Below are 16,696 nucleotides of genomic sequence, written 5' to 3' on the forward strand. Positions count from 1 at the left end.
ACAATGGTTATGTAAATAATAAAAATGAAATAATGTAAAAACTTGTGTTTTATTTTCAAATACATACATTCGTTCCTCTTTGTGTGCACGTTAGAGGTGAGTAAAATAATGTGAAACAGTTTTTTCGTAACCGTTCAAGTTCAGAAACGTTTGACAAAGTTTTGTGGATTTTGGATGAACCGTTTAAAAAATAATGTAACTAGGCCTGAAATAAACCCGCGCGAAATGATTCCAATAGAGCACAATATGATTGGAAAGAAACAGTTACCCGTTAAACGCTTTCACTTTAAATGCTTATCCGCCTGTAAACCTATGTAAAGAAATGCTTTCTCGTTAAACCATTATCCGCCCGTCCTTGATTGCCCGCCTGTAAACCGTTCAAAGAAACGCTTCCACCCGCCCGTAAACCGATGCAAAGAAACGCTTTCGCGTTAAACGGTTACCAGCCCGTCCGCCATTGGCCGCCCGTAACGTAAACTGAAGCAAAGAAAAGCTTTGATGTTAAGGCTTTCACCAATAAATTAAAAAATGTAATCTAACAGAAGGGTTCCCAACTTTTTTGAGTTTGGGTCTTACATTTTACCTTAATTTTCATGGGGATTGAGTTATAATAAGAATTTTTAGCACTCAACCGATTAATTCAGATAAGCATGAATCTAGCAAAACCGATTTGTCCTACAACCAGGATTTTATGTGCATCACCCTCGTAAGTAAATTTGAAATGTGAAAATAATAATTATTTTAAAAATTCACATTCGTAACTTATTGAGATAGACATTGATTGAGTACCTAATCCTCGAAAACGCAAAAATGTTGAATAGAAGTGAGTTGACATAATATTGTTTAAAGTCATTTTTACTCCTCTTTGTTATGTCAGTATCTTGTTCATTCACTATTGTGAAATATCAACCAATTTGACTGATGTTCTGCAAAAAGTTTTATCCAGAGACGCATAAAATACACGGCATTTTTTTAAGTGTTTTTTTTTTACATAACGCCGCACAGGAGGCCCTTTGTAAAATAATTTCCCTTAGGGCCTATCATATTTTTTAAAATCCTAAATAATGGTCTGGACTCACCAGATTCAATTTAATAAATCTTCATATTCCGTCTAGATCAACCCGACAATCTGATTTATTTTATCTACCCTCGTGTAGAACAAACATTCGAAAAAATTCCCCAATTCCTCGTATATGCGCACAATATAATACAAAATTTTACAGCATTGATATTTTTGGTAATAACCTAAAGAAATATCAATATGAAGTAATGCGTACGATCGATTATTAATATGAGAGTATGGAATGTATCGGGAGCATCTCCTATCCTCTTCCTATTTTCCTCTTCCTCTCCCCTTCCTTTAACACCAAATTAATTTTAAGATATTAAAACTTCATTTCCAATGAACTTTAGCATAAGAAACTTCTGTGGCTTTTCTTCAGTTAACTTGTATATCTATCATAGTAAATTATGTAAAAGCTGTTTGTTTCTTACAAATAAATAAATAAATCTTTGGGGATGATATGTGGGAAACATTTTTAACGAGAGAAAGTTTTGGGAAGGAAAGAAGTATGAGGGGTGGGTAGGAATTTAGAGATCAGTGTGTCCAGCGATGGGTCAAGAGACCAGTTGGAGAGGTCAAAGGGTCTCCCCAAACCAGCCTCTTCCGATCTGGCACGCTACGCAGCTGGTGGAGGCGCATCCTGAACACACCTCACCCAATGAACTCGGGCGCCCCTGCTTAATCACCAAATGTAGCTCGGCACTTAGTGTTGGTTATCCAATAAATGGTTCCCAGGGCAGCGGTACCCAAACCCGCCTCCCAAATTGGCATAAAAATATAAAAAAGCAGAATAATATCTGCCTAGACTAGAAGAATCTAGAGGCTTTGGTCTAGATTCTAGAAGAAACAAAATTAGTGTAATGTATACAAATGGTAGACCCACCAGTGATTACAAAAAGATACTAAACATAGTTCCTTTTGACGTGATCTATTTTCCTTTCTAAGGTTTTGGTTGAGTGAAATCGTGGTGAATTATAACTTGTGAAACAAAAAGAACTTATTTTTACTACGTATCTTTACGCTGGTAATTCAAGCTTGTAGATTTATTTTATGACTCCTCTCAAGTCTCAAATAAGGTAATAATAATAAAATGTCACTGATAATCATTATATCTTCAAAAAGGGTTCAATCAATTTGGTTATACAAATTTACCACAGTGGAAACAAAAAGGCTTTTCGTTTGTTCAACACTACATTGAGAATAATGGATACACAAGAACAATAATTGCTTTAAGAATTATTATTGGTAAGTGCGATCATTCTGGAAGATTAATTTTTAATATGTACCAGTCATAAAGAATATTATTGTTTGAGGGGATTTAATATTTCAGTGTTTTGTGAAGATTTTTCTTAACGTGAAAATTAGCCAGTGTCCTCGTTCCGTATTATAATGTTGTCGCCATTATTATTATTATAATCATGAATATATACTCTATCATGTCGTTGAATAAAACCAGGAGTAGTTTCTAAACTGCTCCAGTTGCCTGAAGGATGTATCTTGGTTAACTATGCAGACGATAAATTATATTTGGTCTCTGGGGATAGCAGAAAAGAAGTTGAGAGCAAAGCAGAAGAAGGTTTGCGTGAAATCTTAGAAAGGGGCAAGAGAAACAGTTTGAACTTTGCCCCTCACAAGACTATGAGACTTTTAATGAAGGGAATCCGATAATTAAAATGGGAGATTCCTCAATTCGATTTGTTGAAAATGCAAGATATCTAAGCGTTATCTGAGATAGATTTTCTTTCCTAATGCATGATAAGAGTGTTTCTAGTAGGGCCCGGGCTCTGTTCTTTTAACTGAGAAGGCTTTCAATGGCAGAGTGGGGAGTATGAACTCCGGCTCTTCGCCTCCTGTATAGGTGTGTAAACGTTGCGCAAGTATCATATGCTGACTCTGTGTGGGAGCATCGCCTAGATAATAAATTGATCCACTTGGCCCTCAAACTGTGATAGTGAGTTAAACTGCCCTATCTATCTTCTTATTATTTTCAAAATGTACATATCTCTAAATAGAATAAAACAAGGTCGTTATCCGCGTCTGTCTGTTTGTGCGCTTAGTAAGGTTTTCACTATCGTTTAGAAAATTTCTTCCGGAAGGTTTATGTATATAATTATGGAATGTAGAGAAAAGTCGATTTTTTGTAATCAAATCATAAAACAGATATTTTCGTGCGCTTACTTTGCTAATGCTGGCCAAATCTTATGGAATACATCAAAATAATGTACTACAGAATTGTATATCTGAAAAAGATCTACAGAAAAGTCCACCATAGTATATGTCTATCACCCAAGGACAACCCAGCAACGTCGTGTACATATAAACTTTTTACTTTTGTTTTTTCTTCAGATCCGGTAATAATGGGGAGAAATTATTTCAAATTGTTTTTATATTTTATGTATTGTTTATTTTTTATTGATGGTAAATATGTATAAATACTAACAAACGCTGTATGCGGAGACACTGGAGGGCCTAAAGTCGTTCGTAATGGAAAAAAATATTCTTTGGGGATGCTGTGTGGGGTTTTTTTAGGGAAATGAATGAGAGGAAGTTCTTTTTTTTTATATTAACTCCACATAGGCCCTGAAGAAAATAATTTCCCTCAGGGCCTATGTCATCTTTGGGGATGCTGTGTGGAGGGTCTTTTTGTGGAGAGGAAGGAGTGAACATGGGTCTTGAAGAGTCCCATGTTGTAGGAGGGAGGAAACACAGAGGCCGGCAGTTCGTTCCACAGCCGAGCTGTTGAACTTAAGAACGAATCGTAGAAGCGACCCGTTCTCATGTGACAGTTCTGGGGAAAAAAAGAGGAGGGTAGGAATATGGGGGTCAGTGTGTCCAGGAGTGACGGATTTATGAATCCATCCCTCCCACTGTGTCATGTTGGTATTCAACAAATACGGCTAAAGCCAATTATACCTGAGTTTTTTGTTGTAATGTATTATTTTATTTTCAAATAGTTTCTAGGGAGCTTTTATTTTAGGAAAGTGAATGCCTTTTTTTAAAAAATGAAAATGAAACGCCCACCTCTAGCGCACATACAATTTTTGCTTTGAGCAATAAATCGATGATATTGTTAAAATTATCAAAACTGAAAACCAAAAAAAATTGATGGACTGTAAGTCCCCGTTTGATGCCATCAATTTTATCCCCAACGTAATAACTGACTTCCAGATGAACATTTTAACTTCCCCTAATAAATTTCAAAATGTTGAGGAACATTTTAAAAACATTATCTCTTCAAAGTTTCCTGGATTTTCCCTCTTATACACAGATGGTTCCAAATCTGATCACAAAGAATGTGGCGCATCGGTGTATATTCCTGAATTCAATGTAAATCTGTCTTATAATTTGCCTAAAGAAATTTCCATATTTACTGCAGAATGCTTCACCATTGAACAAGCTTTAATTGTAATCCAGCTCCTCAATATTTGTTGAGTCGAGTCTTACTGTGGACTGACTCTGAAGTGCAGTATAAAAAATTTCCTCTTATATCATTAGTTTTCCAGGAGACTATGTTATTTGTAATATTAAAAACATCCTTAATTCTTTAAACCAATCTAAGTTTGAGACAATATTGGTTTAGGTGCCTGCCATCTAGGAATTGAAAATAACGAGAAAGCTGATTGATGCTTTCGCTAAACTTGGAATAGTCTCTGGTTCTATTCCTTTAGATTTTTAAATTCTTGTCTCTGACGTCTTCTCTATTCTTAAATCCAACACGTCTCGTTCCTGGGAAGAAAATTGGACAAGTACGAAAAATCGAACTTGATCTTTCTACGCAGGAATACAAAAACATATTCCAAGTAAACCCTGGTTCCACGGCAAAAGAAAATCCAAGACTTATTTCCTGTCTTGAGAATGAGAATTGGCCACTGCTCTATTGCAGCTCATTTGTTTAAAATTTGGGTACGCAAGAAGAGTTCATTATGCCAGTGCGGTTTGGAGGATTAGACTCTTGAACATGTCTTCTTCAATTTTAAAAACCGTTCTTCTTTCAAAGACATGTATCGTTTTCTTTTAAAATCACCCACCAGTTTCCCCTTAGTATTCCATATTTGCTGTCCCTCAACAACTCTTGCGTATATTCAATTCTATATAATAGTGATTTGTTTTTGGGGTATTATGCCTTGTTGCGCTACCTCTTTCTTTAGCCAACGTTTCGGACAGCATTGCAGTGTCCATCATCAGGGCAGATGTGTAATATTTATACCGTGGATATTAAATAAACAAAGGAATTTTTTTACTTGCTGACAACTTAGTTCTATTCTCTGCCCACCCCTGCATGTTTAGTTACCCACGCTCATTCACGCCCGATGGTTTTAAGCTCATTCGAAGATGTCTCAACGTGTACCTTCTTGCTCTATGCTTTTTTGTTTGATGTCAAGCCAATGTTTCGATGCGAAAAAGATTTAAGGACCGTAATTCTTGCTCCAATTTACGATTTGACAGAACATCTTGATGGTATACCTGGTGTCTTGTGTCTAGCTGCGAGCGTGTGGACGCAATGACGAGCGTGGTACCAAGTCAACATATTCAATTTAGCCAAATCGTCGAGCATGAACATAGCATTAGAGTCAATACAAAATGGTCATGGGAATAAACAGGGATGGACAAAGCTATAGTAAATAATAATACATTTTTTAAAGGATGAATTGTTTATTGGCAGGTAATATTACAGTACCTCACTTTAATAATAAATCATTTTGGAATGTAAGGCATGCCTAAGTATTTGGTGACTTCATTGAATAGTGAATCTTTGGAACACTACATTGTAAATAATTATAAGAAAACTCAATGTTACAGTCAAAATAAATTTGGTATTTCCGTCACCGATTTTCAGTATTAATTTTTAATATATTCACACCATACAATGCAATAAGGTAGGCCACAAAGACACCTACCTGAGAATGTTATGTGATTTTATTGTAAATGAACTTTAAAGTTTGTGGTTAGTTATGTGTTTCAACATCTAATGCTTTATCAATACTTAAGATATTGCTGTACCTACTTATAATATAAACAAGACTAGTCCACTGTGTTCGAAACACAGAATTAATAATTTTATCTCAACAAATAGTAAAAGGATTTACTCCGACAAGATAAATAGAGAGATACAAGATTCCATATAAATATATATGTACTGTTATTTTCGCAACCATTTTTTTAACGACGTACCAAAAAAGTTGATCACAAAATCCAACAAAACAATAGTGTTTTATTATTTAATAAACTCGTATTAAAATTATTATAAGAGCCTTGAAGCCACGAGATAAAATATTATGTATAACCACAATTGAAAACAAAACCAGTTGAAAATTACAACATATTACTATAGGTATTTTTTAGTTTGCCTCTTCGTTAGGCATCCACAGCAGTAGTGGAAGCGAGCTTCTGAATCAGCCAATGTAAGACATACACCTGCGGGATTCAGATAGTGTTTACATGTTCTGGAACTGTCCGTCCTTGTCCAGCATGAGGATGTTGGGATTTTCCTTCTCAAACTCGGTTGGCTCCCTGTTGCGGTCACTGTGGAGCCACTCTCCGGCACCACCCACCCCCCACTCCCCCAAGGGCTCCCCCATCACATCAGGCATCCCCTTCGCCGACAGCTGCTCCGTCTGAAACACATATACATTCCTTATACTACACTGAAAATGTGTTGACAAAAGAAAGTAAAAACAAACAACTAAATAATACAGTAGAATCTCACTAATACAGTATTACATAAAAAAAATGCTACTGGATTACTGAAATGTATGAAAACTGGAAAATTTGTACTATTGTTTAAGATAATACATATTTCATATAAATGAAATAAAAAAACAGGTAGCCTCAACTCAGGTAATTAGTAATGGATTAGTAAGATTTTACAGTATTAGCATTTTTGAATTTATTTATTTATTGCATCTCTCACTATACATAATTCACGTTTTTTCTCATAAAAATTAACCTCACTCATTGAAGAAAACATAAAGTAATACTACATACAAACACTAAATATTTCAAAAAAAAAAAAAAAAAAATTGATGAGTTACCAGATGTAATTTTACAGTATTTTGTAATTTTAACAGATTCGATTAGTAAAAGGGATCAAATTGCGACTGTTCAAACAATGAGGACTTTAAAAAATTAATTCTTTCCCAGCGGAAAATTTAGCCCATACTTGGGGCCATTATTAAAAACATGCCTTAAATTGATAAAAACAAGGAAAATATTAGTATTCCAACCTGTGGTTACCTCTCTATCCCTTTGAGCGAATTTCTCAAACATGTTGACATAGATCTTCTTTTCCTTCTCGGCCTGTTTTCTGATCTCCGTCTTGCAAATTGAGATCTGGTTGGCAGCCGCCTGGAAACAACAAATATTTGTGATATTACTAGTAATAAAACATTGCACTTTAAAGCTGAAAATCGAATTTGCGATTTTGGTGGCAACATAATCGCTGTATCCACGACAACAGCTATAGTTCGACCGAAAAAATACTGTTCCCCAGTGTCGTCCCGAATCAAGGCGGGAAGTGCGGGAGGTGCGTGCGGCGTAGCAAGCTTCCAACGTGAGCTAGAGAACCACTAATAAATCACGCCCTTTCCGGGTATGGCGAGAGACGTGCTTCTGCCCACACTAGAAAATTAAATTAACAGACAAGCAGTTTTCGGTGCTTTTGAAAATTAAATTAGTCAACAAAATATTTACCTTATTTTCTGGTTCTACTTCAATGACTTTCTGGAAGGCTAGCACCGCTCTCTCGAGGTCTCCAATTTCCTGCAATGCCTGACCTTTTCTAAACAGACCTTTGACGTTCTTAGGGTCTAAGTCTAGGGCTTTTTGGGCATTGTCCTTTGACTCCAGCGGAAGGATGGGTTTACATTTTAGATAGCAAATGGAAAGATTTAAATATGCTGATAAAAGGATTTCATTGCGTTCTTTTAATCCTTCACCTTCATATCCTAGAAAAACAAAAACAATTATTTAATAGACTCGACAAAATAAATAACTGTTTACAGAGAATGAAAACCATAATATTTAATCTTTCATTATATCGTCACCTTACTGTAAGTTTCTGTTCGATCAAAATTTTCAGGAAAAATAAGAATACAAAATAAACAAGGTTATCATATTTGTATTCTTATCTCAAAAAAAGTTTTTTAAGACATTTTTATCTTCCCCTCAATATTTTTTCTTAGAAAAGTCTACTCAAGTCTCAACACTTTTGGCTTCAGTCATTTCAGTAAAAAAAGCTAGGTGCAAATATTAAAAAAAAAAAATTTACTTACCAAAATCAGAAATTAAAAACTCCACCGTCTTCTTATACATCCTAATAGCTAGCACGTACTTGGCCGCCTTAAAGTAATTAGTGCCCTTTTCCTTAAAGATCTTGGCCTGCACTGTTCTCTCATCACTGTCCAGCGACCAGCTGTCCTTGGCCTTCTCAAAACTCTTAAGGGTGACTGTGTACTCCACCACTGAGTTGGCGGGCACACCCAGGTCTTTGTTGCCCTCCGATTTGAAGGCGTACTTGGGCTGGATGACGAGACGGGAGGTCTCGCCGGATTTGAACTTCTCCAGACCCTTTTCGATGCCGTCGCACACTCCGACCTCGCTGCCCTCGCCGAGGTTAAACTGCAGCGACTCGGTTTCAAACGGAATATCAGTACCGGGTAATCGGCCGACGTATTCCACTATAAAAAACAAAAGATTCAAGAATCAACAAAACAGCCAAAGTTAACCAGTTTTACCGGCTTCACTAATAACACTCTCCATATTATGCTAGTCACACACAAGCACTATATTATCAATGGGAATGTATGGCGAGTGATATGGTGAGAAATAGGCCAAGCCATGAGTGTATAGCGCGTGTGTGAGACTAGCTTTAATAAGAAAAAAAAATGGTTTGTCTATTTACTTATTGACAGTTAAATTAATATTTCAAAGTTCATGAAGTTGCAAGCTGAAAACAGTTGCATTGAACAAATTGGACATTGCTGACAGAATAAGATGTGAAAATTTGATATTCACTGTTTGAAAGTTTTTTGCTGCATCAGCTCACAGATATATATCATATTATGTAGTATTTTTAATTGATAGTATTGTATGACAGGGGGTATAACTCCAATCGAAAATTTGAACCGAAATATTGTGACGTCATATGATTACCTAACTATATCCACCAATAAAAACTCTGAAAGTTTATGGAATATAAATTTTCCAAGTTTTTCATTGGTGTATAGTATGATAAGTAGGCTCCAAATGAGAATTTTACTGTCTATATATTGGAATATCTATGGTTTTTTAGGTCCAATTTGTTTCATACAAAAATCCCGAAGTTATCAATTTATAGAAGTTGATTTATGTTGTATGTTCCACTAAACCAAATGGAAAAAGAGATGGCGGGAATTCATTTACAAGGGTAAACAATCAGACAGTAACGTGCATATTATGCACATTTCTTCCGTAAGTTCCACAAGTTTCCGGAAATGGAAAATAATGCATTGGAATAGTTATTTCGTTCAAATTAAAATTGATTGTTCACTTGGTGGCCACTGTTATTGATGCCAAAGTTTTAAGGTTGTTTTTTTTCTCCTTTGTTCAAACCGAGATATGAACCTATGATCCTAAAATAGGTTTTTAAGTTGTTAGTTTGGCTTTAAAAAATTAAACTTGCATAAAGAACTATATTATTATGTATGTTAAAACATGACATAAAGAAAAGAAGTAATTATTTTAAATGAAATTATAGTTTTTTTTACGAAACAGCTACTAAAATGCAACATTTTCAATTTCTTAAACTGAAACACTTACTTACTTCTAATATTTATTTCTCATTGTTATCTAAGTGATATAAAGTGTTTTTTTTCTATTAAAAGTACATATTAACTGTCTCCATTTTCTGTTTAACTAAAAAAATATTACCTGCCGAAATTTTTACCACTTTTATAATATTTGGAGGAGCTAACCGATTTGATGTCCACTATTACAGCTTTCAATTTTGTTGTGTGCTGGTTTGGGATAACGATTAACCAGGACAGAGGAACAAAAACCAAAATGAACGGACTTAGATTATAATAATAATATTTGGTTGATTTGTATAGCGCCGTTTTTGTGCAAAATCACTTAATCTACAAATTAGAATAAAAGATATTGAATAAAATAGTATTATACCATCAACATAGGCTCCCTCGGTAGGGTTGTCTGAACCAGTTCCCTCCGTAACATTGTATCGTAGAATGCCCTTGTTCTTTTTGGGGCTCAGGTCTTCGCCCTCCCAACTGATCATCTCAATCTAAAAACGAAAATAAATAATATAGCATTATAACAAATTAATTATAATTAGATGTTGTTTGAGGAAGTTCTAGAACTATAATCTCTTATTTCTTTGCTTCACCTCAATATAGTGTTATATTCTGCCCAATAAAAAACCATATATAGCAATAAGTTCTTTGAAAATTACCTCAAAGAGCAATATGGTGTCAGGGGGGATTGAGCCGGAACCATTTTTTCCATAAGCATATTCAGGGGCGCAAGTAATGATGCAGACTTCGCCAATTTTCATAGTAGCTACAGCAATATCCCATGCTTTGATCACAGACCCTGAAATAAAATTTAAAAATGGGTGTGTCAAGCCTACGCAAGACAGAAGTGAAACTTCTAGTATTCTTCTCTCTCTCTCTTTTCATTTCATTCTCTCTTTTTTTCTGTCTATTGACATATTTATAAGTAGCATGTGATAAAAAAAATTAAAAGTTATAAAAAAAGAAAAAAAAAATTAGTTAAAGCGGGGATCGAACCTCGGTTCTTCACGACCACAGTCGTGCGCTCTGCCTGTAGACAGCGAAGATGAGTTAGGAGAGTGAGTTAAACTAGGTATATAATATTTACACCTTGCTAATGTTTTCAGTATTATTAGGGCTTTTTTATACTAATTTTCATATATTTATTGGCAGGTAGAGTAGAAATTAATATTGTTTAGCGTTTGCCAACGACCATACCATGTTGAACACACCGGTTCTCGTCCGATCACCGAAGTTAAGCAACATTGGGCGCGGTCAGTACTTGGATGGGTGACCGCTTGGGAACACCGCGTGCCGTTGGCCTATTTTTTATTTTAATTTCATGTTTTTTTTATTTTTTTATCATTACTATAATTAATAATATCATAAAATTCTTTAACTTTTCAAGTATGCTACAGGCCTAAAATATTACTTAGTGGATTGATATTATGGTCAACCATTGAAAAAAAAAATTCCTACAAACTTATTAATGTAATTACGATCTTTTTCAAGCGCGTATGTAATGATTATTTTTATCAACCTCGCACACACCTTGCTAATTTTTTCAATATTATTAGGGCTTTTTTATACTAATTTTCATATATTTATTGGCAGGTAGAATAGAAATTAATATTGTTTAACTTTTGCCAACGACCATACCATTTTGAACACACCGGTTCTCGTCCGATCACCGAAGTTAAGCAACATTGGGCGCGGTCAGTACTTGGATGGGTGACCGCTTGGGAACACCGCGTGCCGTTGGCCCATTTTTTATTTTAATTTTATGTTTTTTTTCATTTTTTTATCGTTAACATCATAAAAAATTTTATATCATTCTTTAACTTTTCAATTATGCTACAGGCCTAAAATATTACTTAGTGGATTGATATTATGGTCAACCATTAAAAAAAAAAAATTCCTTAAAAACAAAAAAATAATATTCCATGGCCGAGAATCGAACTCGGATCAACTGCTTCGAAAGCAACTATGCTGACCATTACACCACCAACGCCAGTTGTCGAGATGAGCTAAGAAGCATTTATATTTTACTTCAAAACTTTTACTACATCAAATGAACTTTAATCGGTCCCGCATTTTCGTTTCGGTCATGAGTTGGTTTTACTCCTCGAAATTGCATGACGCGCGTAAAGAAGTTTCACTTCAAAAAATCATATATTTTTGCAGGTATAAAAACTAATTTACTATCTGAATTTGACAGTTAGAAATCGCTCAATGTCTTAACTTTAGTTTTATCAATTGTGAAGAATGGGAGGTTAGAGTACATCATGGATAATTTAATAATGCACAATAAACGAGATATTTTAAATAATCACCTTTTCCGAGATCGAATTCGAATGGAGAGTTTCTATCTTTGCTAGAGTCGAACTTCTTTCCATCTTCAAATGTGCCGGTGTAGTGGACGGTAACTTTGCAGCCTGGGGAAGGAAGTTCAGTTCCTTGTCCTTCTTTAATTATTGTCTTAAGCACTCCATTATCTCTCGCAGGAGTAATATCGATGCCTTCGCCTTCAATGCCATCGCTTATTATGCTGTCATTCGACATTATTATTCCCTCAAGAAAGATTACTAATAATTAGTGAATTATTCAAGAACAAAAGTATTGTTGGTTTGGTCAGTCGACAAGCGAAGGACAACTGTGATGACTGAAAACGTAAAAATACGCACTCCGGTATTATATATCTGGTATTATCAGATATTTAACCGCAAAATAATCGTCCATAAACAGCAAAAAAACATGTAAACAGGAAGAAACTTCAATACACCGAAATGCCTTCGAAATGTAAGGAAAATTTGCCTGTCAGCGGACGCCGTAGATCATAAATATACCACTCTCTAGATCGATATCTTCCGGCTTTTTGTATCCAACAGAATTATACAGTACTTAACCACAGATATACAAGCAGTACCTACCGTGCGGAGCAGAGCAGTAGACAAGGTAGAGGAAACTCAAGGCCATTTAAAAAAAGATGCGACCATAGACAACATAATTGCTCTCAGCCTACTCTATTCATTCACTAGCCCAAAAAAACTATTATAAAAATAAAAATGTCCTTGAAGCAGAAAAATGTCGAAATGTTTTCCAAGGGCAAGGTTCATCTGACTAAGAAAATAAACTTTTACAGTGCATTTCCTTAAGATGAAACTTGTTAATCTGAGAAGTAGAAACCCAAAATGACAAGAAATTTGCAAAAACACTGAAGAAAATTTCCAAAACATCGACAGTACGACGAAAAATTCCGACATTTTTCAGCCTCATGAACTCATGGTTACATTTACATATGTTTAAAAATCTTTAATTTCACCAAAACAATAAGATAATACAGGATAACACTAATCAATAACATGAATAAGTTTATCGATGTAATAAATAACATTTATACGTTGTGGAGGAAGACATAATGTCAAGTATGAAGCATTGTTCAAAAAACCGAACGAATAACCTAAAACTGTTAATTCACTTTAAACTTGAACTTACGTAGGTAGGTTGAATATAATATGTTTGTAACTCGCTAACACTATACTGGCTTATATTGTATTTTTATCACGAACAACTTTAACACGCAATATTTTCGACGGAAATGATAGTATTTCGGCAGAAAATGACAACCCGCGTGTATAAATAAACCACTGTCATTTTGTTTGAATGATTTGAAACCGTGAAACGTCAAAATTCCGTCATCTCTTTCTGTTACACGAGTCATTATGGTAGAGAGCGAGAGATCAAACCAATCCTTCTGTTCTCACCAATGAGATCTGAGCTTTTAGCCATATTATTCGTTTTCTATAAGAATTTTGAGGTGGGCGTGGCGGTTTCAAATGAGTTTCGAGGCCAAAGCTTAGTTAAATGCCCCTGCCGTAGATATTTTTTGTTTCGGAGCACATGTATCTAGAGATGGAACTATCCATGAACTATCAATCGTTATTCTGGAACATTCTCTCATGAAAAATCGGGGCAGGTTGTGATTCGTACTTGATGTGATTGGTAACCTTGATAATTCACCAAAATGACAATTTAACACGCCTTTAAAAAGTGATGTAATGGCTTTATATCACTTTTTATAGGTGTGTTGAAATGACAATTCAACCGCCACCTCGTTGTATACATTGTGAACCATTTTAAATACCACAAAAAAAAATCGCGAAAAAAGTTATAAGTCAAAATCAACTCTAAATATGATGCTGATTCTCCAGTTTCCTGCTTGTACTGCTATGAGTTTCCAGACACTGTATAATGCCATATTTCTTCCAATAATCAATATCTATCTATAATAAATCTATTTATGTAAAGAAGAGTGTATACATTGTGAACCATTTTAAATACCACAAAAAAAAATTCGCGAAAAAAGTTATAAGTCAAAATCAACTCTAAATATGATGCAGATTCTTCAGTTTCCTGCTTGTACTGCTATGAGTTTCCAGACACTGTATAATGCCATATTTCTTCCAATAATCAATATCTATCTATAATAAATCTATTTATGTAAAGAAGAGTGTCTGTGACGAAAGGCGGGTGGAGAGTGGTTTACTTATGGGTGGAGTGGTCTTAATTTCTACACAAATCTAGTTTTATTCACAGATTGATGAAATTTCGTATATTTGACATTCAAAACAAAAGGATGGTCAATGTCTATGTGAGATTCCGACAAACCTCCCCTCACCTCCCCTGTCCCCTCTTCAAACTCCTAAGCAGAATTTAGATACTTCTTAATAGAATTTTGCACGCTTGAAATTCAAAATAACAGAAAAGTCTGCGTAAAGCCCAGGTAATGCCGGGGACTTGAATAAGTTGCATAATATGTTTCTAATAGAAACCCAGTAACTTTCTACGCTTTTTAAAGCACGTATTGACACTCTTATCTCTGTAGGCTACCGAAAAAGAAATTAACAAAAAATATTATCTCGATTTATTACATGTTACAACAGTAACTTCAGAAATCAGGTAAGATTACTGTCTTCCTCTAGTTTTTTGTGTATACATAATATTATTGTAATCATACAAAAAATATCTTTTATTTGGGAGGTGGGTATGGGTACCTCCGCCCCGGGAACCATTTATTGCATAACCAACACCTCTGCCATAGGTCACCAGAAGTGGTTCACTACATTTGGTGACTTAGCAGGGGTGCCCGGGTTCATCGGGTGAGGTGTGTTCAGGATGCACCTGCCCACTAGCTGCGTGCAGCGCCAGATCGAGAGAGACTGGTTTGGGGAGACCCTTTGCCTTCTCCAACAGGTCTCTCGACCCATTGCCTTGCGCCGCAGTGGTAGGGATATATTCAAATGTCCGTCACTCCTGTACACACTAATCCCCAGATTCCTATCCAATTATAACTTTTACCTTCCCAGAACTTCCTTTCCTTAAAAAAGACCCCTCACACAGCATCCCAAATTATTTTCCTCCGGTGTGGGGTTAATGTAAAAAAAATATATATACAGGGTGTATCGGCAAGTACCCGACAAACTTTAACCAGCTATTCCTCAGCACATTTGGAGTAAAAAATGTTATGGGCGCTTTGCTGTCCGGTAACATTTTTTTTCCATTAAAAACAAAAAATAAATAAAAAAATCCACACTCCGTCACTGTCATTTGCATTGTTTCTCGTGTTCAACAGCTGTTATTAGCAAGTGTGTCAAAAAGTGTCCTCACTCTTTCGTACACACTAAATAATAATATTCAAAAATGAGACTAATGGTGCAGTGCCATTTCGTTGTGATTGTAAAAGCGCGCCAACGTAGATACGTACGTACATTATTCAACGTAACTCGAACAAAATATTGCCAGACGGGTTTTCAAACTTTGACAAAGGATAAAACAGTGGTGACATGTGGTGAAAATTTGAATAGTAATTTTTTTATCAAAAAAAAATGTTACCGGACAGCAAAGTGCCCATAACATTTTTTACTCCACATGTGCTAAGGAATAGCTGGTTAAAGTTTGTTGGGTACGTGCCGATACACCCTGTATACATATAAAACTTTTTCCAGAGGTTTTGTTTTGAATTAACTGCAACATTCTTTTTTGTTGTACACCCTCTTGCAATATGGTCATCGACCAAATAAAGAATAGAATGGGCGTATCGGCCTGAAAATTGACTGCTAAACCAATTTCAATTTGGTTGTAATGCATATTTATGAAAGAGCGTGCGCATTGTATCGCAGAATTTAGATCGCATTGTGCATTGCGTTTTACCTTTTGTTGGTCTACGATGGAGCTAATTAGCCTCAGCCATGCTGAGGGAGTTTATTTTTTTCAATCACAAACGTAATCCACTTCCTAATATTTTAAATTAGGATTAAAGAAATTAGGTTACCAGAGGGCTAATCTATTGCTATCATATATCGATGGAAATGGATACTATTTGTATGATAAATATCAACACAATAGTATATCTGGCAACCCACAATAATTAATAATTAAACAAGATATACTTTGAAGGAAAGGGATACAATAAAAAACAAAAATGCTTTAAAATGTTACCTTTATTTCACGCATTGTATACTAAAACTGAAACTTTTGTAAAAAAAAAATTCAATTTTTTATTATTTCGTGTAACAATATGTACAAATCAGCATGAATTTTGTGTTAATCGAATAAAACATATCTTTCTTTAATGAACACAGTTTATTTGAAGTACAAAAAAGTGACATGTACCATGTAATCAGTCAACAATAACTTATAAATAAATTGAATATATTATTATCATTATTACATCATTTTTGTTAACCTAACTCGTTTGTGATCAAAATATATATTTCAAACACATTTCAATATAATATATGCAGAAAAAATAAAATGTACCTATGTGACAAAAAAAATAACATTTCGATAATGATAATTTTAAAATATT

The 16,696-nt window shown here is 35.0% G+C and overlaps 1 protein-coding gene and 2 non-coding genes across 4 annotated transcripts; 2 read left to right on the forward strand and 1 right to left on the reverse strand.

The window, feature by feature from the left end:
* Positions 1–5,711: 5,711 nt before the first annotated feature.
* Positions 5,712–13,066, reverse strand: Fkbp59 (FK506-binding protein 59kD). 2 transcript variants are annotated; one of them, XM_089632006.1, is made up of 7 exons: positions 12,162–13,066; positions 10,509–10,648; positions 10,220–10,340; positions 8,335–8,739; positions 7,754–8,007; positions 7,298–7,408; positions 5,712–6,678 (listed from the first exon to the last, which is right to left on the reverse strand). In XM_089632006.1, the coding sequence occupies exons 1-7, from the start codon at positions 12,388–12,390 to the stop codon at positions 6,499–6,501; spliced, it is 1,440 nt and encodes a 479-aa protein (XP_089488132.1). In that variant the 5' UTR covers positions 12,391–13,066; the 3' UTR covers positions 5,712–6,498. The 2 variants fall into 2 exon arrangements, with proteins under 2 accessions (XP_089488132.1, XP_089488133.1); XM_089632007.1 differs by having other exon boundaries at positions 6,591–6,678; positions 7,288–7,408; positions 12,162–13,065.
* Positions 11,033–11,151, forward strand: LOC149423558 (5S ribosomal RNA). Its single transcript, XR_016302243.1, has one exon. It is a non-coding gene; the product is annotated as a 5S ribosomal RNA (ribosomal RNA).
* Positions 11,474–11,592, forward strand: LOC149423559 (5S ribosomal RNA). The gene has a single exon (XR_016302267.1). It is a non-coding gene; the product is annotated as a 5S ribosomal RNA (ribosomal RNA).
* Positions 13,067–16,696: the final 3,630 nt, after the last annotated feature.

The sequence above is a fragment of the Hesperophylax consimilis genome, chromosome 5 (genome assembly GCF_061612785.1).
Source record: "Hesperophylax consimilis isolate HC1 chromosome 5, BYU_Hcon_1.0, whole genome shotgun sequence".
NCBI classification, from domain to species: domain Eukaryota; kingdom Metazoa; phylum Arthropoda; class Insecta; order Trichoptera; family Limnephilidae; genus Hesperophylax; species Hesperophylax consimilis.